The sequence below is a fragment of the Clupea harengus genome, chromosome 4, assembly GCF_900700415.2.
Source record: "Clupea harengus chromosome 4, Ch_v2.0.2, whole genome shotgun sequence".
Lineage (NCBI taxonomy): Eukaryota > Metazoa > Chordata > Actinopteri > Clupeiformes > Clupeidae > Clupea > Clupea harengus.
Window position 1 is genome coordinate 20,591,931 of NC_045155.1, and position 24,344 is coordinate 20,616,274.

Genomic DNA, 24,344 nt, shown 5'->3' on the forward strand with positions numbered 1-24,344 from the left:
CCCTGAATAGCCCCAGTCTGGCCAAGTTACTGTCACACACTCCCGTCATCATGCTCACTCATTTCTGCTTGAGCTCCCACAAATGCCCCCAAGACAAACATCATGTAAAACATCATGGGTAGCGTATAGATTCAAGTGTTTTATTTGTCACATACATCGAATGTAGTGAAATGTAAACGACTGGCGTTTAAGACAGGAGGCTTTCTGTGAGCATTCTAGGTCATGGTAGTTTTCTTGTGATGGTGATATGACGTCATATAAGGAAGGTCTGTCCCGGTCGTGTTTTTTGGCGCGCTGAGACAGCTGGAAGACATGAGCACACAACGACACCTGAGAGTGAGAGGGAGAGAAGGACGGGGTGGAGGAGTGGAGGAGGAGGTTGGAGGGAAGGAGGGGCTCTGGTGCTCTGGACACGAGACAGGGAGACAGCGAGGAGGAGGAGAAGGAGGAGGAGGAGAGGGAGGTCTTTGGGAGAGAGGGAAAGAGAAATCCACAACAAACCAGCAGCACATGTCTGCCACAGCTGAGAGAGAGAGAGAGGAAAAAGAGATAAAGAGATGGAGAAGAAGCAATGTTATGAAAATTATATATAGGTTTGAGATGCCTTAAGTGACTTTTTTCACTTGGGTTACCTGTGTATGTTTGTGCATGTTTTCTTCTGACTTGTGAATTTATGTTTAGCTGTAAGTTCAGTTTAGCTTAGTATTCCGTCACAATGGTATCATTTGAGTGGCTTCGTGGTTTTCTTGTCCTGTGCTTTTGGAGTCTGTTAGATCCACAGTTTGTAGAGGGAAACAATCGGTTCCGCTATTTACGCAGAAATTGCTATACTTGCTTCAATGGCTATAATGGATACAATGTGGGATACCTGGGACCAGGTGAGTGATAGCAAGTCTTTCTGGTCTCTATGTCTTGCTGTTCAAATAGTGCTCTGTTTAGTTATATAATGTTAGGGAGCCAATACACTTGAGGCAAGAGAGGATGTTTTCACATTAGGTTGTGGTTCTCCTTTATACCACATAGTTCTTGAAATCCTGGAAAGAAATGTTTAAAAAAAAAGCATTTAGACGCTAATTGTATTATTGACATCTTTAAAAAGCAAACACAACTTAATGGCCATGGCTCCAGGGACAAATCTTTCCTCTGTTTGACAACATCATCTCACGCCAACCCAAGCACGCTGAGCCAGTGTTTTGGAAAGTGCGGCGTACCTTTCTGCATTGCTTGTCAATGGTGTTTCCTCTCTGGAATGTGGTAGTGCTTTTCTCTAATGGTCCCACCCGGCAAGGTTCAGATGCTGCTGCTTCTATTTGAGGTTGCAGGGCTTTGGCAGGGGATGAGGCAGTGTCTTCTGTGATGGGATGGGGTGTACAAGGCAGACAAAGAAAGAGGGAGAGGTATGCAAAGCCAGATGGGATGTTGTGTAGTCTTTGATTTCGGACAGAGTACAGAACACAGCAGAAGCATGTACAGTAGTGTATTTACATGTTGTTCACTCAATCAATCATCATTGTTAAAGTTGTTGGAGAATTTTAAAGTTAATCTTTTCTGTGCAATAGAGTACAGAGGAATATTATGTGTTTTTTATTGCTTACAGAGAATAAATGTAATGTTGCGTATGATATAAAATGCAAACACACAGGGATTTGACATGATTAGATCATCAAAGTCAATTGTGTCATTGTGAAATGATTGATCTCTGTATGCCTATGAAATGCACAGAGAAATTAAGCATACAGTTACCGGTACAAGTGAAGAGAATGCTGTGTGTTTGAGCTTAAAGCATACAGTTACCGGTACAAGTGAAGAGAGTGCTGTGTGTTTGATGTATACTGTTACCGGTACAAGTGAAGAGAGTGCTGTGTGTTTGATGTATACAGTTACCGGTACAAGTGAAGAGAGTGCTGTGTGTTTGATGTATACAGTTACCGGTACAAGTGAAGAGAGTGCTGTGTGTTTGATGTATACAGTTACCGGTACAAGTGAAGAGAGTGCTGTGTGTTTGAAGCATACAGTTACCGGTACAAGTGAAGAGAGTGCTGTGTGTTTGAAGCATACAGTTACCGGTACAAGTGAAGAGAGTGCTGTGTGTTTGAAGCATACAGTTACCGGTACAAGTGAAGAGAGTGCTGTGTGTTTGATCTTAAAGGACTGTATGGTCAGAACCGTAGCCTCTGTGTTCTAATGTTTTAAAATCAGGCCTAAGAACGTCTGATGTTCCTCTCTCACTGCGTGCAGAGATAACGCTAAAGAATGTGTTAACATAATGGCAGAGTCTCGCCAAAGGAGCAAAGAATGTTCTGGAACATTTCCAGCCCTTTCACCTGTCAGAGTGCCAGCGCATCCTTGCCTCAGTTGACTCGGGTCAGGAGTATGAGGGGAAGAGGGAACCAGTGGAGTGACATTGTCTGATGAATCACCGCGGGCTGAACTGAGCCAGTGCTGAGATGTGGGAATGCTTTTGAAGTGTTTGTTGTCCACGTTGTTATCTCTCAAGCGGACGTGGGCTTCAGTGGCACAAGATGTGTGAGTTTGTAGCCCCTGAAAAGGCAGTGCTGTGTTGCCTCAACTGGTTGTTTCTGCTGGTGTGGAACACATCCTCTACGATAGCATTCGTTTTCCATTTATACTGTGTTATGCTATCCCCTTGTGTGACAGTCTTTTCCCTTTTAAAAGCGTTTTGGACAAAAAAGACAATCAGATTCAATTGAGATTTGCAATTAATTCAAAGGAAATGAATGGTCAATGGCTTTTATTTGCATGATTTGTTCACGACCAGTCACTCGTGATAACTGGAAAAATAAACAGACGTCTGGTTTTTTCACCCCAATGGGTGCTTTGATGTCTGGGCAAAAACCAATAGTGAAACCCACTTTCAGTGCGGAGGGAACCATGTCCTCTCAGTCTGTGTTTGGAGTCTAATGCTATGTAGTTGAGTCACGTAAAGAACAACTCGCACTAGTGATTTCTTTAGAAAAAAAAGAAAGTACTTTATTCGAAGGTAGTAGAGATCTAGGAGTTCAGTAAATATCCTGCCTTAGGATGCAGGTTTAGTGGTTGGTCTTGCAGGATTGCAACAGTCAAATGAGCGTGATGCATGTAACTGTGTCAACCCCTGTGGTAAAAGCACATGGTTACAGAAATGCTTTTTGGAAGGAACAGGAAGAAAGACAATACTCAGAAAGGCCTGGGGACAATACATCCCTTGTTCTGGATAGGACACAAGGACAGTGAACTCCAATGGCCATTACCTTCAACTTAATTCATGTTGGACCGAGCTTAGCAGTGCGTTAGTGACCTGGCACAAGTACGACTGGAAGTCTTAAAGCAAGCAAGTATCTGGGAACATATGAAATTCTGGATTTTTGCCCTCATGGTCACAAATGTTTCCTGTGCTGAAGGAAAGCGACTCAAAGTCGCTTCTTACTTCTTCATTTAAATGTGGTGAATTGGACTTGGGCTGTGGGTAAAACCTCAGCCTTCTGGGCAGAACTGTTCGAAATGGGGAAAAAACCCGTCTCTGGAGAAATGTGTGTTAGATTAAAGGTGGACCGACTGGCTGGTATACTGTCTGAAGGGTCAGGAGAGTCTGTGTTTTAATCAACAACCGAAGATCTGTCTGATCCCTCTGATATCTTCTCCTTTATTTATGTGAAAGTAAATGATTTAACTTTTGGATGTAGCCTCTGTCCAACAATGTGGGTTGCACATTTTGATCTTGGCACTTTAGATTGAAACACACACACACACACACACACACACACACACACAAAGAGACAATCTCTCTCTCCCAAACACACACACACCTTTGTACACACACCTACACACCAACCACATAACATTGCTCTCTTTTTCCAATGCTTCTGGTCCACATGGCCAGCTGACTAAGCTGTGCTCTTTGTGGCAACGCCAGCGAATGGACACGCAGTTGACCCCATGTGGGATTGGAGCGATGCTGCTCTGGCCCTCCAATATGAAATACTGCAGCAGGATATTACTCCCAGGAGAAGTGAACCTGGAGCCACCATGTCCAAGCTCGATTTCTCAATAGTGTTGCTTCCAGCTCCCGTCACAGCTCCAGCAGATTCCCCTGAAGCGTATTTGTGTGTGTGCGTGTGCGTGTGCGTGTGCGTGTACGTGTGCGTGTGCATGTGCGTGCGCGCGTGTGTGTGTGCGCGTGTGTGTGTGTTGCTGGTGTCCCATGTCCAGGCTCAGGAGCTCACTTCAGTTCATATGTTTTGGGTTTTTGTTTGTTTTGTGTGTTTTTTGAGAAAACCATGAAGTTGTTTAGAAATGCTCAGTAATGAGAGATGAGGGTCTAATTGAATTGAAGCTTGAGTTACAGTTGAAGGGCACGAGCCATTGCTTTTCTAACCCCTACAAACCTCACACTGTCAGACCTCACATGTGTGTGTGTGTGTGTGTGTGAGTGTGTGTGTATAGGTGTGCAGTGCCGCCGCTCCCATAACGCGAACTACGCGCTGTGCGTGGGGCACCAAGTCCTGAGGGGGCACCAAAAAATAGGCAACTGAAAAATCATCATAGTTATAATAATTATAATGCCGATATTATTTCAGTATAGAAATATTAGGCACCTTTTAGGCATTTATATCACAAAACAGACAGAACAAGAGATATATTTAATTGCTCAAAAAAAGTTACGATGGTGACTTCCCAAGCTCGCCGTGGATGCCCTTTCCTATCTCAGTGGCCTGACGAACTTTGACAGTAGGCTAACTTTTCGAAAATGGCCTCAAAAAGACAACAGGAGTCAGGGACACAAAAAAGAAAGAGAAAGAAACTGCGAGATTATGCCCATGCATCACTTTCAGGTAAGTCCATGTTTAGTCATTGTTAAATACGGGAACTGTGCTGCTAATTTAATGGTTAGCCTATGCATACACCTCAAACTAGCTGACGTTATTGCTAATGTTAGCACACTCAAATATGTTATAACTTAGGTGCAAGTAGGGTCGCCAACCGTCTCGAATTGTCCGGGACATCCCGAATTATGGGTGATTTTGATTTGTCCGTCAGGGACAGCTCCAGCCGTATTCCAATCACAGCCTTTTTTATTTGTATCCGTGAAAAGAGAAAAAAGTTAACTGTTATCTGCCCTGGAGACAAGCGCCTCTCAACTGCACTTGACTCCACAAGCATTTGTTACTCCAACACGAACAGGTGAAACTTGTAGCGAGAGATCATCATACCTCGACTGAAGGACAGACTGCCCCAACTCAAATAGAGTATCTTAAATCACGATTAAATTGGAAGCCTGCACATTGACTACTGGTTGTTTTCATATTTCATATCAGCATTCTTTACACATGATGAACTGGTGTTAATATGTGTGAATATGAACTCATGAATATGAACTCGTTCATAAGAAGTGTCACAGGCACCCATTATAATTGTAAATCGAGGAGACTATAACATTAGCTAGATAACTAGCTATCATTTCCTGCAAACGGAAATCTTCCATTTAAATCGTTTAAGGTTATTAAAAGTTTCCTTAGCTAGCTAGCTAGCTAGCTAGCATAGCACCTTGATAACCATAGCAACCAGTAATCACAACTTTAGCTGCAAAGTTATAGATCTGTAGTGACAAGAGGTGTTTTAGCTGTTCTACATAGTGTGTTTACAAAGTAAAGTAAAATTGTGTGAATTTTCTGCTTCTAAATCTTTGCTTTATTGAAGAAGATTGCTTACTTGTATACTTCTGCTTTTAAGTTGACTATTTTATACACATCCCAATACTTGTGTGTATGTATGTTTTGGCTGTTCTGTGTACTGTGTTTACAAATTAGATTTTCCTTTTTCGTTTTAAAAACATGTTAAACTGGCAGAAACAAAGTTTTTTTCCCCTCGGGGGGGGGGGGGGGGGGGGGGGGGGTACATAGGGTGTGTGTACATAGGTGTGTGTGCGTGTGTGCATGTGTATTTTACAGAGAATGAGGGCGCACATGTGCCATTGATTTCACTCACTGATTGAATGGCTCTCTCCTCACTTTTCTGAATACAGCAGAAGAGATGATCTTATAGTGAGCTTATAGTGAGTTGGTGTGGGTATGTGGGAAAGGCACACACCACTTGTGAAACACTCACTCACTAGCAACAGTTAAGGAAACCTGATCTCTGTAGATTTAATAGTAAAGATGACCCCAAACTAGGGATGGGAATCGAGAACCGGTTCTTGTTAAGAACCGGTTCCCGGTGGACCGATTCCTTGGAATCGTTAGCCAAAGTCCTTTTCGATTCCGCTATCGATATTTAAAAAAAAAAAAAATAGTCCGCTATAGATACTTTTACAAAAAAATATTAATTTTTAGATTTTTTTTTGTTGATTCCTGTGAGTGCCGTTTAGGTATGTCACGTGCACGCAGCTTTGTTTTGTTTTAGACTGCAGCCAACATGGCGTCTAGGCAGAAGCGCTCAAAAGTGTGGTTATATTTCACGCAAAAAGATGACCACAGGGCCACTTGCAATGCTTGCAAAACGTCTCTTTCGTCAAATGGGGGAAAAACTACCATTACGCCGAAACATTTGTCCATACAGCATGCAATAACTTTGGAGGAATGTCGCGTTTTCGAGCGCTACTGAGTGACGATAACGTTAATGAATCTCAACCAAGCAACAGCAGCGCGGCTAACGTTAGCGCTTCATCTGTTAATATCGAAGGTCAACTCTAACAGTCTATTGTGTTAGTGCCATTTGTTTCATTGTGTAAACCAGCTTTCACTATTTGTTTATTTCAGTTTTATTCTTAGTTCAAGGAGAATACACTTTAAAAAAAAAAAACAGCACTGTAATTGGCATGTTCAAATATTATTTAGCACAGCGGTTCTCAAACTCTGGTATATCAAGAACACCTAAACTGCCACAAATTAGACCAGGGAGGGATCCCTATTTGATAAGATTATTTTCCAGGCTCCCCCATCTGATGAGATTTTTGAGTTTAGATGTTTTATTACAAAAATTGTATGAAACCCATTACCAAATCAGTCATACATTCTGTTACTTATGGTTGGAATTATAGTCAAAACAAATACTTTTTTTCTTTGTTGGGATCCCCTGGCACCCCATCAAGGAAAATGATCCCTAGGACCCCACTTTGAGAGTTTGTTGACCTATTCTTAGGTTTGTTTTTGGTTATTTAAAACATGTAAATGTATACATACATACTGTATATGCTGTGCATCATCTATTCAGAGAATATTATATAAAAGGACATTAATGTAAATAAACCCGTTTGTACTCTTTTTTTTCCTTGCCCAAAAAGAATCGATAAGAGAATCGATAAGGAATCGAATCGATAAGCAAGAATCGTTATGGAATCGGAATCGTTAAAATCTTATCAATTCTCATCCCTACCCCAAACACACACACACACACACACACACACATGCACACGCACACACACACACACACACACACATACTAATAGAGTTAATAGTAAAGATGACCACACACACACAATGATGTCTTCCAGGCAGCCTGCATGACTGCCTCTGACCCCCAGTGTAGTTTTGTCTTTGCAGGTTTGTGCAAAACAGCACTGTTGTTTGTTTACCATGGCTGAGAGATTGAATCTGGAACCTCTCACAATCTCCTTTTTCTCTCTCTCTCTTTTTCTCTCTCTCTCTCTCTTCCTCTCTCTCTCTCTCTCGCACTCTCTCTTTCTCTCTCTCTCTCTCTTTCTCTCTCTTCCTCTCTCTCTCTCTCTTCCTCTCTCCCTCTGTCTTCTCTCACTCTTTTCACCATGTGAGCAGCCCTGTAGTACCTAGTCTGAAGCTGGCCCTTGGCTTGGCTCCATAGCTATTAAGATTCTCTGCAGGTCTCTTCAACAGGTGGTCCTCATTAGCCCCTGTGTCTGTGCCCTTGTGTGCTTGTGTGGTGTGTTATTTTGTCTATATATCCTATGCGCACGCTAGTGCATTTCCCCCCTTGGGGACTCAGTTGTACGTGAAACCAAAATGGTTTTGTCTGTATTCCTCAATTGCTATGTAAAACCTCGGAGTGCAAGTCAAAGGGCTAATCATTTGAAATGATCACATATGTGAGTTGTGTTTGCATTACTGTTGTGTTTAGGTGATCTATTACAAAAGAATGTATTTGCATTCTTTGGCAGTTTAGCTTTATTTTCCATGTCACTGTGGAGTCCATGTTTTTTTTTTTAACTAGTGTTGGTGTTTCCAGTAAGCGCTGACATGGACATGGGTTAGTTTTGTGAGGAAAATCTTTTTTGCAGTCTGGCAGAATGTCCTGGCTTCGCAAGAGGCCAGTCGCTGCATGATTGATGAACCCTGGAATTAGCTGCAATCGCCTGAGTCAAATATGGATTTTCACTGCTTAGCTGGGACTTCCAGATATTTGATTCAAGACAGATCTATTTGTGCATGCTACTGTATGGTTTGAATTAGCAGCTCATGCCTTTGCCAGATGTTTATTATCTCAGAAAACGATACATTAAAACATATAAACACTTTGACTAATTGCGAGGCAGGAGGTCCCTCAGACGAATGCATCTCTTTAGATAATAATTGAAAGTTGAGCAGTAGGAATTCCTCCACTTGAGAAGAATTACTATGGTTGAGAGAGTCCCTAATGCAGATCAGCGTGAGTGAAGCCTCTTCGTCTGGCCACTGAACACCGCCATAATCTCCCTCAGTGGCTCGTGGTCCGCAGCGTCCACAAGGTCCTTTAATCATTGCCCCGCTGGAGTGCCCTTTAATCAGGCAGTCTCTAGTCTCTGGGCTCCATTTGGGACACTGCCAGAGGATGCTTGTCCCCCCCCCCCTCCCCTTGAAGTGCTGCACCTCCTAATCAGGGACCCTGAGTACCCTCAAGAGTACCAGCACTCACTCTCTTGGCCCAGGAGGTGATAGCTGATCTGGGATTGGTGAGTCCAGGCCCACTGTAAGACTTTCAACCGAGGCAGGAGATGCTGTTCACTTGGCATGGATGGGGTGCTCAGAGGGAATTGGTGAAAAAAAGGGGTCTCGCTAAGACCTGCATTTTGTATAAACAAAATTAGATTTTTGTTGTTGTTGTTCTGTTTTTGATCAGTACTGATGATGGATCTAGAATGGAGCCTCAGGATTAGGTAGTGATTGCACCAGCAGCTTTATAAAAACTGAACATAACAATTTGTGAATCTGTGAACATCAGTGAACATGAACCTGTTGGCTTGACAATGAGGACCTTTACTACAGCATTGTGCTGAAGGTTTTCAGCTTCACCCTTGACTTCTTGTCACCTCCAACCTCAGCTCAGAATGCAAACACATTTCACTTCCCACTTCCAATGACTCCCATTAATGACTCTCAGGAAACGTGTAGCCCAGCGCGCCAGCAAGTCTCTAAATCAATATATCATTTGCGCGCTATAAACTATGCACAGGCCACGCAGTAAATGTCTCTCAGCCGTGAGAATGCTAATGGTGCCTAAAGCTGTAATGTCTGAGATGCTGAATCCAGCAGCGGAGGCCTCGGAAGTCTCTGAACTACGGAGTAGTAGCGGTCGAGGAGACTGGCCTCGACTCCCTGCTCAGCTGGAATAGTGTGCAGGGGAGTGCAATTCAAAAGCCACGGACGTGTTCTTAGAGAAGCCACCAGCGAAGCGTGCATACAGAATTTTGGAAAACATGGTATTTGCTATGGAGATGGACTTTCTCGCTTTGTGTTTTTATTTTCCCTCGCGCTGCCAAATTATTTCACCTTCCACTAAAATTTTGCTTGAACAAATAGCACACGCTATAAATCCCTGCCTAGAAGAAGTCAAAGAAAGAAAGAAAGAAAGAAAACACCCAAGCTGTCTTGCCTCCAACACATGAAACACTTCTTCAAACATAAATACTCCCTCTCAAATAAACAGAGCGAACATTGCTGTAATTCCCCAAAACACTTATGGTGCTAACCAAAGTCCTCTTGACCTGTGCAGGCTTTATAACTCACTGCCTGACGTGCTAATTCCCTGGCCGATTACTACTGGCATTTACTGCTTATCACCTATGGTCCTTTTATAGGCCTTTTTGCCTCCTGAGCCAACCAGGTTAGCTCCAGAGTACAGAGTTTGAACATGTTGCTTTTGCAGAATGAAAACACAAGCTGCACGCTGATATGGTCCAGTATGCCTCCATGCAGCTGGAGAGAGATAGAGAAAGAGAGAGAGAGAGAGAGAGAGAGAGAGAGAGGGAGATTGAGACAGATAGAGTATAAGAGTGGGAGATGTTCAAAATAAAGGTATATCCAACTGATCAATCTTCTCTCAGTCTGTCAGTCTTCTCGTCTCAATCCTGCCTCCTTCTTCTCTTTCCTCCCTCTCTCCAGATCCATCCTATGAACAAGGGAGCCATGTGGCCACTCTAAGCCTGTTTGGCACAGTAGCTTCATCGTATTTATTTACATAATGACTAATAATGCTCCTCTAAATCCACCTTACTTATGATGTAGGAACTGAAAGGAATTACGCTGGTTTAAAGTTCCACCATTCAAACACATGACCTTAAAACCATATTTATGTCAGGGGTCTTTGGTTGAAAGCTTGATGTAAATCTCCAAAATCATCTCCCCATGAGGATCATTAGCTTGTGTTATGCGGAGGAGGATTACCCATATTATTGTTACGGCTTGATGAAGCCATTTCGTCAGATCTTCTAAGTGCAGGGTCTGCCATGAGAACCCACAGCTCTGCACTGCAAGGGGAGTCGGAGCTGAACCGGTTTGCCCTGGACGCTGCACAAAGAGCGCATTGAGGGGCAGTGCTACGGGGGCTGATTAGGCTGTATGTTTTCCCCATGATGATGTAGTTCTGTCGGCAGCCTATCTCCAGGGAGTTGCTGTGTGCTTGCAATAGGAACCCTTTGGCTTCTAAAACTTCCATTGTCCAGGCCTGAAGAAGGGTTGTGTCTTGTGTCTAATGTTAAACATGTGTCAAAGTGGTCTTTAGATCTTGATTGGTGGGGGTTTAAAGAATTACCATCACTGAAACTCTTTATCAGGAAAAGATGAGTTTGTATAATTCCAGATGATTTCTTAATTGGCGTACATCATGCTATATTTGTAACCCTCTTTATGCATTCTAGTGGGGCAGTTTAGCATAATTGTGCATTTTATGATAAAAGCATGGAATTTGGCAGAAAAACTAACAGAGGGGTTCTAATCGGATTTAGAAACGGAGGCACTTCAGATAGAGCCCCCAGCAATTTATTATCAATGCAAGTCAAGATCATTTGTTCCTTTTGACTTAGATTGTGTTTTATATATATACTGTATATATATATGTGTGTGTGTGTGTGTGTGTGTGTGTGTGTGTGTGTGTGTTATTACAACATTTTATATAACCATATAATATGGGACAGAATCTCATCTGGCATCAACCCGATGAGAACCCTTTTATTTTCTGCCAAATTTGATGCTTTTATCATAAAATGCACAATTGTTATGAAAATAGGAGTTTAACTGCCCCATCATTCACCTTGAACAAAAAGGCAGTCAGTTACTGAAATTAGTTTGGTGATGTATTTTTTCTAAAATAATTTCTGAGGCCTTTTATCCTAAGCACATAATCATGAAATGAATCACTGATGAAAGGGACTCTGTCAGTGTCTGCTCCTCATCCCCTGTGCTGTTGCCCTGCAGACGTTGACGAGTGCCAGGTCCACAATGGAGGCTGCCAGCACAAGTGTGTGAACACACCGGGCACCTACTACTGCCAGTGCAACTCAGGCTTCCGCCTTCACACAGACGGACGCACCTGCTTAGGTGAGTCATGAACATCTACATTTATTCCTTTCACAGGTGGTTTGTGAGGGACCGAGGCGGCCACCCCACGTTTTGGGTTGTGGGCTAACTGGAGTCGTGGTGAAGTCAGAAAAAAAACCGGTGCAGGTGATGGTTGTTGTAGTAGAAAAATATATAATTATTTATTTTACTGAGGGAATCTCTCAAATGACCCCAAACATGTATACAAAACAAACATAAATCAAAAGTCAAAAAGTACTCTAAAATACTAAACTAATCAGATAATTCGGATAGTAGCCGGGGCGTGGTCGATACGGACAAATAAAGGCCGGGCCCCGAATGGTACCGGTAGCCTATTTTACTGTAGCCTACCAGCATCAGTCCATCAGCACAAAGCAGACATCACAATTTAATTGAATGCATTTCATAAATACCTGTTCTCCTCATATTTAATGTTGTTGGCTAATTTCATGCAATAAAAAAAAAGAAATGTTTCAGCCTACAAGGCGAATTTGTTATTATACAGTTACTTGCCTAAACGATAGAAGACATTCCTCCAAAATACCTCTTTTTAATGATTTTGTTGCCGTTTCGTGATTTCCGCTAAGAATTTTTTTTTCTTCAGGCGTAGCAAACCATTACTTGCTGACTTCAAGTTACAATGACTTTTCGCTACGTTAAATGGCCGGACTTCTTGCGGAAATGATATGGAAGATGTGAATTAGAAGCAGAAAACCCGTTGCCAATGACAGCGGTCATTAACTTTTCGCAGTGGTGAATATCAGGAAATTACAGACCTGCTAACGTTGGGGTGCCCCATTCAAATGGACGGAACTTTTTGGAACATTCCGAAGAGCCGTATAATAAGTAAGAAATAAAGGCCTTCCCCTAATACAAGCCTGCCCCAAATACAGGCCGGTGCGCTGTGCAGCCTAAGTAAATAAAAGCCCCGGCCACAATTTGAGGATTTACGGTACTCCACTCTTCAGTGGTCAATCAATCCCATAAGCAATCAATCAATCAATCCCATAATCAATCAATCAATCCCGTAATCATCATGATGATCTCAAAACAGTGGTTGTTAATAAATCATTAAAATGGATGAATAAATATGTTGGCTACATTGTGAATGACTGTATTGAACAGCCCAGTTGTAGGTCAATCACGATGGCAGTACAATCCTAATCCGACGACAAAACTCACTTGTACTGGAGGAGAGGGCAAGGAGCCAGGAGTTGTGCAGGATTAGGCTGCGACTCACAGGGGTGCTTTGAGTTCACCTGTCATAGTATGTTGGGTGGGAGCGAACCAGGTCAGCCATCTCAGCCCCTGTTATGCCTACAGTGTAAAGACAGGCTTTCAGGGGCCTGGGCACCTACATCAAAGCCAAGAGGGGGCTTCAACATCTCTGCCATCTATCAAAGGGGCCAATCAAAGACCCTCTTGTTTCCAGGCCTGCACAGCCTTTTATTTTTTTTGCTACTGTTTCCCCACAAACCCTCATCGAAGCGAGTTTGTAGTCGACCAGAGAAGTGGCACAGCGACTCGCTCTCACCATAGATCTTCATTGTTCCTGTGCCAGGCCCTGCAGTTCGTCAGTGCTACCTCAGCTGTCTGCTTAGCCACGACTTCAGCGCAGGACTTGTCAGTTTTGTCAACAGGAGATTGAATCATCTGTAATTGCAGCCCAGCGATCCATGGGAAATCACGAGTTTCCATTGGTTTTCCTCAGAGCGGCTTTCCTTGAGAGAGAGGCCAGGCCGCTCTAATGTAAACCCGATGAGAAGTGTGAGAGTCAGAGAGGAATTCCTTATCATGAGAGCTCATTTATTACACAGTCAATATCTCCGTGTTGCATTCCAAACCTGAATGAATTTGCCATGTCAGTTTAAAAGCACAAAAAAACCTCACTGACCTCAACCTGACCTCACTGTGAACTGCCAGCCATATTTACTCTATGCTCAGTGATTCAATGATGTATTTATGTCTGTTTCGCCCATCTACCATTAAGCTCTCTGTGCGGCGAGCATTTGTTAAGCTTCGTGTCTCGGGGATTGTGTATATACTGTGACTCTCAACAATAGCCTCCATTAATATCTCACGACTTTGACACTTGTAGCTGGAGATATTTGATGAGGTGTAAATCCAAGTTTTGGATGTCTGTCAGGGCTCCGGAGTGTGCAGTAACTGCGGGAGAGTGTGTTTGTGCAGATGATTGTGAACCAGCGGTGTTGGCCTGGCACTGGGTCTCTCTCTGCTGGGTCCCACACAGGCAGCACAGCGCTCCCAGGCCTGCAGCCCACTCTGTGTGAGCGACGGCCCATTCCTGTGGTTTCCCCCTGAAACCAAACCAAGTGCACTCTGAAACCACACCAGAGAGAGACAGAGGGAGAGAGAGAGAGGGAAAGAGAGAGAGAGACAGAGGGAGAGAGACAGAGGGAGAGAGAGGGAGGGAGAGAGAGGGAAATAGAGAGAGAGACAGAGGAAGAAAGAGAGAGAGGGAGAGAGAGAGAGATAGAGAGAGAGGGAAAGAGAGAGAGAGAGAGGAGGAAACTAGAGCCAATCCAGAGTCATGCTGAAGTAATGAATCAATGAGGGTTTTGTCTTGACAGGATCATTTGTTTTTCCTTAACACTAATTTGTAGAACTCGCTCAGGGTTTGAGCCAGCCGACGGTGATTTCCTCCTTTATGGGGCAACAGGTAAGATCCGTCCAGCGTATTTGGAGGTAAAGCAGCATGCATTGACTGCTGGGCAGCATGTTTTTGCGATCGTCAAGTCCGCCACAGATTCCCAAATCTGTCATCTGATCTGTTAATAAACAGATCACTCATACCATATTTACTTTCTGAGACATTGCACAGCTGACAAACGAATGATGTCTACCAGTAATTGATTTTGAGTTGGAGTTCAGGGCTAATGATTGATGATTTATATACCCCTTTTGTTTTCTTCAATGGAAATTAATCGGAGCTCTTCTATCTCTCCTAAGCATTGAACATTCATTACAGTGACTGACTGCACACACTCCACACACACTGCACACACTCCACACACTCTGCCTACACGTGTTCCTTGGATTGGCTGATGGTGTTCTAATAATGTAAAGCACATGGTCCTTCCAGTCACTGATGTTTGGCTAAGGAGCTTCTGTTTTCATGAAGATTCATATGGCTCCCTTCTCTGTAAATGACACAAAATAGCCCAAGATTGCATTTCTGCTGAGTGAGATGTTCACTCAAAGGCAGTGCTGAAGAATGTGTGCACACGCATGCTCCTCTCTCCCTAGCAGACCTCAGTTTAGGCAGCTGCAACATTCATCTCAATAACCATGCATTCACGTGTACCATAACAACAATATCATGCTTTGTTATTACTTGCTAAATTAGAGCTCTTTATCCACCGCTTGCAATTAGGAAAGAATGGGGCAAAGTAGGAGTCCAGGAATGCCATGAGGAAGAAGTTAAGGATGGATCGTAGCTTTTAAACGCGGCTACGTTGTAGCTCCCTTTTGGGAACAATACATTCATCATCAGACAGGCCTGAGTGGGAACAGAGTGCCTTTGATGGATGATCTGATGGAGGGCAGAGGAGGGAGTGCAGCCCTTCTGTCTGTCAGTCAGTCAGTCACTCAGTCACTCAGTCAGGCAAGACTGTGATCACATACTGAGAACAGCGAACTAGAGTGGTGTGTGTGTGTGTGTGTGTGTGTGTGTGTGTGTGTGTGTGTGTGTGTGTGCGGTTGGGTTTGGCAGGGCTCTGGCTCTGTAAACACAGGTCTGTTGTCCCCTTCTGCCTCCGAGCTTATCGGCCCTCATCAGATGTTTTTTTAACGACGGAGAACAAAGCAATTTGCCCCAGCATTATGACTTGGTTGGTGTTCTGCGATAGCCATCTCTGGGAAAAGGGTAGAATAAACCCCAGGGTTCGTACGGTCATGAAAAACCTGGAAAAGTCATGGAATTTTAAAATGGTTATTTCCAGGCCTGGAAAAGTGCTTGAAAAAAATTAAATCCCAAAAGTTTTGGAAAAGTCATGGAAATTTGTTCACGGTTATTTACGCTGAGTTTTAAATAATGAATATGCTTTTAAAAGAAATACGCTCAAAATATAAGCAGGCATACGCTCTCATACTAACTGAAAAGTTTGGTGGCCATAGCAACAGTAACTCAGGGAAGCGAACGGGATAATGTCAGGGAAGTGTAGATTTAACCATGCTTGGCTACAAATGGAAAAGTACATGTCATGGGTTAAAACAGACGAAGACCCGGGACGAGCAAAATGTAGGTTGTGTGGTGGCAAAACATTCGACATTTCAAACATGGGAGAGGCGGCATTAACCATTAACGAGCCATGCCAAAGGAAGCAAACAGAGCGCTGCTACTTGCGAAGCTTCAGCAACCCCTATCACCACAGCGAGGGCAACTGCTACGCCAAGCAGCACGTCTCTCTCGTCGGCTACCAAGCAGGCGTCGATAACCGATTCTGTAACGAAAAATGAAGTCCTAACTGCGGAGGTAATGTGGGCACTGAAGGTGGCCAATTCGCATTATTCTTTTGAATCATCCGAAGATGCCAGCCTGCTCTTTCGACGAATGTTCCCCGATAGCCAGATTGCAACACAATTGGGTCAGTCCATGCCAAACGTCCAAATTAAAAAAAATCTCCCCACTCGACCATCTCAGATTTGGCTGAAAAAATTCAAGGATGTTCATACACTTCTTAATAGGTATAGTCAGAAATATTAGCTCTCTACTCCCAATAGTTTTGTCACAAACAAAATGTTTTAGCAACTAAGTTATGTTCATTTTCAGACGCTTTTTTAGCAGCGTTTTCAGAAGAACCATTTTCAAATTGCTATAACTAGAAAAGTATTTAAGCTAGCTCCTTCAAACTTTCTAGTCTTAAAATCAGCTACCATTACTTGAAGAATATGGACTTCCAGGTTGTGGCTTGGGTATATCATAGTATTCGGGGTGCTTGAATTTGCGCGAAAGTTGTACTCTACGCTCTGTGGCAGCATCTTTGAAGGCCTGTGGAAAGCTCAATGTTAAAGCTAGAGACTTGATATTATATACAGACCTTCCTATGTGTGCTCTGTATAAAAAACTGTCCCTATGTGATGAGAGCAGCTACCAACATGAAACTAACTGTTTTGGAAAGATTAGATATTTGTTCTTAACATATCAAAAATTTGTGATGGTGTTCTGCCTCATTTTCTCAAAATGAATCTGTGAAAATGTGGGATTTTTGTACACGCCCAGCATTCAATGGCCTATGGAAGCATATTAAAATGCTAACAAAATGCACTAAGTTTATGACGCAGAGCTTAAACTGCATATTTTTGTATACTGTATGCTTTGGAATTCTCATTGTTAGTTTAAATACTAAATTGTATCACTTTTTCATGTATATATATTTCACCGAGATTTCACAAAATGTTTGGTCATGGAAATTTGGTTTGAAGTCATGGAAAAGTCATGGAAAAGTCATGGAAATCCATTGGTCAAAATGTGTATGAACCCTGAAACCCATAGAAAAAGAAAATCTGAAAGAGATCTCCTTATTATCTCCTAAACAACAATGAGATTAAAAGTGATATTTCGGCTTAAATATCCCTGCTTCTCAGATTCCTGGAAGGACCAAATTTTTCCTTTGGTGTTAAAGAAAAGATCTCAAGAGGGTGACAAATTATGCTCTGTTTTTACTAAGTATGTAGACATCTCAGTATCACCTCTCTCAGGACAGCCTTGGTGTTTGAAGATGAGGCACAACGTTTCACTATAAAGTGCATATAACTAGCCTATGACAAGAAGACTGTTCAATGTTGTGGAGAGAGGTTGCTAGGAGATCTTTTTGTCAATTATGGTAGAAGTGCCTTATCTCGATCTCATTTCTGTCTCAAACTTTCTACTAAGGAATTTTAGGAGAAATATCTATGTTTAAATTGATGAACAAACATTTGTGAACTAAAATGTTCCTATGGGAAGGGTCCGTTTTTTAAGTGCTTATCACCTTCCGAACATCTCATCTAGAAAATTAGGTTATTTGTTTTCTCTCTGCGACTTCCCATGTCGTGCGTTCACCCCCTTGTAAAGACTATTCTTATGTACAGCTGGAGTCGTGCACTGCTGACTGCTTTCTGGCCACAGTGAAACTGTTAGACTAAAAATGACCCCTGGGAAAATCCCCCAGACAGACATGCTGGAGGACCTCTCAGGCAGGAACATGCCATGATTACTGCCTTCTGTCTGAGGCTCTCAAAGGAAACATTGAGAAATAGAGAAATATCCTTCAGGCCCCAGTGGGGGCCTTGGAGCATGGACAGGGATGAGGAATGTTTTTGTAGTAGCTGCGTGTCACTGGTCAAAAATGCAGTGTTCTGTCTTCTGAGAATCTCTCGCATTTAGTTCTCCATTTGTTTAGTCTGCACTTGTTTAGTGTTATTTGTGGGTTGCATACCAAGCACCATCACTGTCCTCCACGTAACTAACTTGGACGCTGTCCCACCTGTAAGCAGCATGTCCTTCCCTACTGATAAATGCACTGAGTGGCTGCTCATCTGTGCTCTCTTTCTGCTGTCCTCAGCTGTGGTTTCGTGTGCGGTCAACAATGGCGGATGTGAGCAGGAGTGTGTGCAGCTGTCCCAGCCCCACTTCCAGTGCCGCTGCAGACACAACTACCAGCTCGCCACCGACGGGAAACGCTGCAAATGTAAGAACTGAACAACATCTGGGACAAAGATCCAGCAATCCTGCTGTACTGAGGGTGACAGGGTGGGGTTGAGGGCTCTTAAAAGTAAGTGAAAGGTCAGCTGGTTTGTTTAGGTATAGGGATAAAAAAGTGAGTTGAAGAGATGACGACCTTTTATAAGACCCCTGTGACATGTTTGTCCTTCTGTGTGCAGCTGAAATAGTGTGACAGTGTGTGCCTGCCAGAGGGCTTTTAAACATCACGTATGTGACACACACGCTATATGGGCCTGATCTCAAACACCAGAAATGTGGTGTGACATAAAGCTTGGATTCAGGCTTGAAGGGTGTGTGAGTTGGGTACGACTTTAAAGCAGATCGAGCTGGTTTCTCTCGCCAGCCTGGGTGTTGGAGAACAAAGTAACAGTAAAAAGGGCACTGGCCAATACTGTGACACCTCTTTGAGCCCCCTCAGACTTGATGTCTTACATGACTGGAAAGGAACAAGCTGCTGTTCCTCTTCGTCTTTGCTCTACCCAGTATGGATGGAATATGTCATGGAGCAACATGAAAGGAACAACCCCAGCACTCCCACCCCCTCCACCCCCCTCTCTCCCCTGGGAGGACATTGTTGGTTGAACATCCTCTCCTCACTAACATGATTGATCTATCTTGTCCCCAGTTCAGATCACGCAGATCGCAGATATGACATTATGATGTGCAGAGGAACTCTGAGGGCTTGGGTTCCAGCCATGGACATAAATCATGAGTCATTAATAAGATTTTATGGACTCTCACGTGTAAAATGTAAGGCCTGTTGGCGGGAAGACAGAGGGAGAGATGGAGAAGGGGAATCACATGGCAGTGATTCACACAGATGTTCTGGGATCAGTCCTCGCGATGTCTTGGAGGGTGCTCCAGTCCAGATGAGTTTCTGGCGGCTGAGTTGCGTGACAGGCGATGCTGGTGCTCGTTGTGATAAGTCCGTAGTACCCTGGGTGACTTACCAGATGGCGGGGGCAGCCTTCACCCAGTGACTAGGTGACTATGGAAAGGTTCTAGCCCTCATCTGGGTCAAGGCCAATTCCTCAAAATCAAAATAAAACTATGTATGCACTTACTAAAACTAAACTAACTAAAACTAAACTGAAATCAAAAACCAAACTGAAAGATTAAATACAAATAAAAACAATCACTCTTTATGTGGATGGTCCCCTATAGACTATCTACACATGCTCAGATTATTAAAAAAACTATCTATTAAAACCCTGTTAACTAATCTTTATGGTTAAGGTTAGGGGTGGGGTTTGGTTAAGGTGATAATCAGTGGACAATTAGAAAGACTGAACCATGAATTTCAACCAACCACTGTAAAGTTTCTGTAGGCAGTAAATGAAGTGTCACCATGGAAAGGATCTGGCCCACATCAGGACTAGGGCTGCTGCCATCTTAAAGATGCAGGGAGGAGATTTCGTCAAAGTTAGTGAGCTACCTAACTAGCAGACAGCTAACATACCTGCCTTGCAAAAACCAACAACAGATATGACATAAGCTTGTGGGGTTGCACACGGATGCATTTCAGCAATATATTAAGCAATGTTACGCTGTAAAAGCTGCGATTACAATCTCTCAGGGTTCCGTGCCTGGACCATAAACCTACATAGTGAAGAGCGTGAGTGGGAATGACAGCTGTGTTTATCTCCCCTTCTCGTCACCATGACAATGAATCTGAGTGCGTTACACAAGTAGCTACCTACACAAACAAACCCTAATAAACCCTACAAAGTGTCACTTATGTGCTAATGAAGATTCTTAGCTGTAGTCCCCTGTGCAACTTCTCCCTTTTTTCTCTGGTTCTCTTTCTTCCTGATGATGGACCATTCCTCCATATTTCCGCTAATCAGAGCCATGTTTATTTAAAGATCTAGATGAGCTTGTCGGAGTGACAGCTATGCAACCTTAAATTTCATGCAGATTTGGAACGTGGAATATTGGTTGCTGTGCTGGTATCATGTGTCCTGTGGACGCAGTGTGTGTGTGTGTGTGGTGTGTGTGTGTGTGTGTGTGTGTGTGTGTGTGTGTGTGTGTGTGTGTGTGTGTGTGTGTGTGTGTGTGTGTGTGTGTTGAATGCATGTCTCAGATCTGTGCCTCTTGCCAGGCAGATTATTCTAGGAATTAACTGATGCTTTGTGGATTTGGACCATTAAATAAATCCTTCTCCTGGGTTCGCCTAACCGTGTCCGCTGAAAGACCAGTCTGTTTTCTTTTCATAATAAAGTACTTTTTGATTAAGGAATCGTGAAAGCCGGAATATCCTGAAGCACTTATCCACCGTTTGTTCTCCTGCTAAGACGTGAATAGTTTCACACCATAATGTTGAGAATCCCCGTCTGTTTTCACAACTTCTCTGAGTGGTTAGCAAAATAAAACAACCAGACTAATAACAGTAATACCTGCAGATGTAAAACAGATGTTGGTTGTTGCAATGGGAATCACACCTATGCTAATGTGTCCAATTACCCTTGGGTGTTGGCATTTTTGTTACTTTAGCCTAATTTGCTCCATGCCCTTCTTAAATTGGTCAGGCCGAAGCATTCATTTCTCAGCAGCTGATGGGTTACCTTCTACAGTGGTGTCCGGAATAATTTAGATTTTAGAAATCTAATATAGATCAAATATAGAAATAGAGTGTCCCAAAACAAAGGACATTATAGAGGCTGACTCGATTGACATTTCAGACAATGCAATGCAATACATTGTCAAATTGGCTTGTGGCAGAAGGGGAGGGGAAACAATCAGGAACATGGCAGAATAAATCATACAAGTATGATCTCAACTATTGACTTCTTCAGTTGCTCCGACTGGAATAACATTGGAGGCATTAGAGGTAATTATAAGTATTGTGGTATTTGCACTGTTTTGAATGTGTATAAACCTCCCTCTCTTTCCCCCATCTATCTGGATAGTGTTCGATATGTATATCAGTGCGTACTTGAGGCTGTGCAATTAATCAAATTTTGATTTTGATTACTACTATGGCTTCCAATGATTATGAAAACAATGTAATTGAAATACAACAATCAATGGTCCGCATGCCATTGCGCAATGATGCTCTCGTGCTGTCTTGTTTTATAAATAAGATAAAGTCTACAGGGCAACTAACTAACGCCAGTCAGAAGTTAACTAAGGGAGAAGCAGTCCTGAAATAAATACTTTAACAGCTGGCTTTGGGTTGATGCGAAAACAATGGACTTTCCAGTATCACGTTCACGTCTCACCCCCACTGGAAAACATAACATAACCTGTAACCTAAACCAGCAGATATTTTTTTTCTTAAGTGGCAGTACACTACTTATCTTTTCAACTGAATATAAAAAAAACCCTCAGTACACAAATTACCTAAAGATGATTTAAAATAACGTATTAGTCCATTTACTATTTCTAATAAGTAAAGAAGACAAAATATAGGTTTATGTATTAGTATATAATATGATAATATAAACACAGTATGCTTTGATGATAATACCTCTACTAATAAGGTAAAAATATTTAATAAATGCACTGAGGGTCGAGCGTCCGCATGCACAACCACAGCGCTACCGGAAGAAATCCTAGGGGAAACACTGAATGAGTAATTGTGTTAAATAATCGTGATCTCAATATTGCCCAAAATAATCGTGATAATGATCTTTTGCCATAGTGGAGTAGGTCAAGTGCATACTCCAGCCTCTGTGCTCCACTGTCAGGCTCCGCAGAAATGCTCCAAGCCTGAGAGATGGTGGTGAAATCAGGCTCCTGTGAAACACATCTGATCAGGGGGACCTGGACCTGGACCTGGAAGTGATTATGGTCATTTGAGCACTGAAGAGCATAACAGCTCTCTCATTTATTTATCCCATTCACACCCTTACCCATTGAATCCACTTGTGTAGAACTGGGTCGATGACTCAGTAAAGTATGCGCGTGTGTGTGTGTGTGTGTGTGTATGTGGGGGGGGGGGGGGGGTAAATATACAGTAAATATACAGGCTAAATATACAGGCTCATCTGTTAATTAATTCTTGTGTTTGCTGATATGTATGTGAGGGTGAAGGTTTGTTGTTTAGATTGTCTATATGCTTATGGCATACAGGTAAGTTGTGTGTGTGTGTGCGTGTGCGTGTGCGTGTGCGTGTGTGACATATATATGCTCATGTGGCTGAATGTATATGAGGGGTCTTAATAAGAAGCAGTCTGGTCATGTGACACCATTGTGCGTTGCAGTGAGGAGCCCCTGTGCAGAACGCAATGGAGGCTGCATGCACACGTGCCGCAACGATGGCGGACGCGCCCTGTGTGAGTGTAACCATGGATACCAACTTGCGGAGGACAACAGAACCTGTGAAGGTAAACAGTCCCGACAGGGATTTGCCACAGAATATTCCTCCCATGCAAATAAATCCATCAGGAATCTTCAGGCTTCCCTCTCTGGAACGGCATCTGAGCGCTGATTTGTTCTTAGTCTGGTCTTAAGATATTTATTTCCCATGGCTGTCAGAGGAGCATGAAAAACAGTGTGTGTGTTTACTGTATGTGTGTGTGCATGCTTCTTTTTTTGTGTCTTTGTGTGTATGTGTTTTGTGTGTGTGTGTATGTGTATGAGTGCACGTGTGTGTGCATACTGTATGTGTGTGTACGCGCTTCTGTTTTTGTGTCTGTGTGTGTATGTGTTTTTTGTGTGTGTGTGTGTTTTTTGTGTTGTGTGTGTTTTTTGTGTGTGTGCGCGCATGTGTGTTTTTGTGCGTGTGTGTTCAGTGCGTTCTGTTTTAAATTCGGTGAGAAAGAGAAGACTGAGTGGTTACTATGAAACATCACCCATCCTCTTTAAAGCTCTGCCAGGCCTGCAGACTCAGCCAGCTCCTCATCCTGCCCTGTGCCATAACCACTTTTTGGGTTATGGGGAGCAGTAAATCTAACACCGGTGCTGAAGAACAGCCGCAGAACTGTGAAGTTGATACTTATGGGCCGGGTTCAGTCAGATGTGACCCGGCTGGGTGGGTTGGGGCTTTCTGTCCAAGTGGAGAGGCTGAGGTTCTCTGTTGCTCTCGCAGACACAGACGAGTGTGAGAGCGGACAGGCGGGGTGTGCCCATGGCTGCCGGAACACCCCCGGCTCCTTCGCCTGCACCTGTGACGGCGGCTACGAGCTGGGCTCAGACAGCAGACGATGCTTCCGTGAGTCACTGCTATCTTTTCATGTAGTGTTTCACTAGTTGGAGACTGTGAACCGACAGTACATGGCTGTACTTGTGCCCCTTTCAGTTGCTGTTGAGCCTGTTTTACCCCTGTCTCCAATGTGAGTCCAGCTTGTGTGGTCTAGACCCTGTCTTGACCACTTGAGCATTAAACTTGACACATCAAGTTCAATAATATCCTTAATGATAAAATGTAAAAGTTCAGATCACAAAGTCCTGTGTGTACACTATATCCCTGTATCATTTGATTTCAGTCATTACTATGTGTATAACTCTTTGTTTTAAGAAAAGTATTTTACAATATACTTAGATGAAACCTGTACAGTAGTACCCATTTGAGGTACTTACTGCCTTGGCATTGTTTTCCCTTTAATCTCTGTCCCAGGTATTGAAATGGAGATCATTAACAGTTGTGAGACAGGAAATGGAGGCTGCTCTCATCGTTGTCAGCACTCCACCCTCGGGCCCGTCTGCAGCTGTAACCATGGCTACCAGCTTGATGATGACCTCAAGACCTGTTTGGGTAAGCCGGCCAATGGCTGACCAGCGAGGAAGCCGACACTAACCCGCAGCAGCTGTCCCAATACCGCAGATATGCCAAATATTTTGTTTTCCTTTTGAAGATCTAATGTCTAGTATTGACAGGTCAGGGTGAGTGAGAAAAAAAAAACTTCACTGTC

The 24,344-nt window shown here is 43.1% G+C and overlaps 1 protein-coding gene across 1 annotated transcript in view; it reads left to right on the plus strand.

Annotated features, from left to right (window-relative positions):
• Positions 1-388: 388 nt before the first annotated feature.
• megf6a (multiple EGF-like-domains 6a) overlaps positions 389-24,344 on the plus strand; it is a 43,536-nt gene continuing 19,580 nt past the window's right edge. The window contains exons 1-6 of the mRNA XM_031566692.2: positions 389-878; positions 11,640-11,762; positions 18,329-18,454; positions 22,695-22,817; positions 23,522-23,644; positions 24,050-24,187. Of these exons, the coding sequence (XP_031422552.1) occupies positions 716-878; positions 11,640-11,762; positions 18,329-18,454; positions 22,695-22,817; positions 23,522-23,644; positions 24,050-24,187 (796 nt within the window). The 5' untranslated portion in view covers positions 389-715. The remainder of the gene's footprint in view (positions 879-11,639; positions 11,763-18,328; positions 18,455-22,694; positions 22,818-23,521; positions 23,645-24,049; positions 24,188-24,344) is intronic.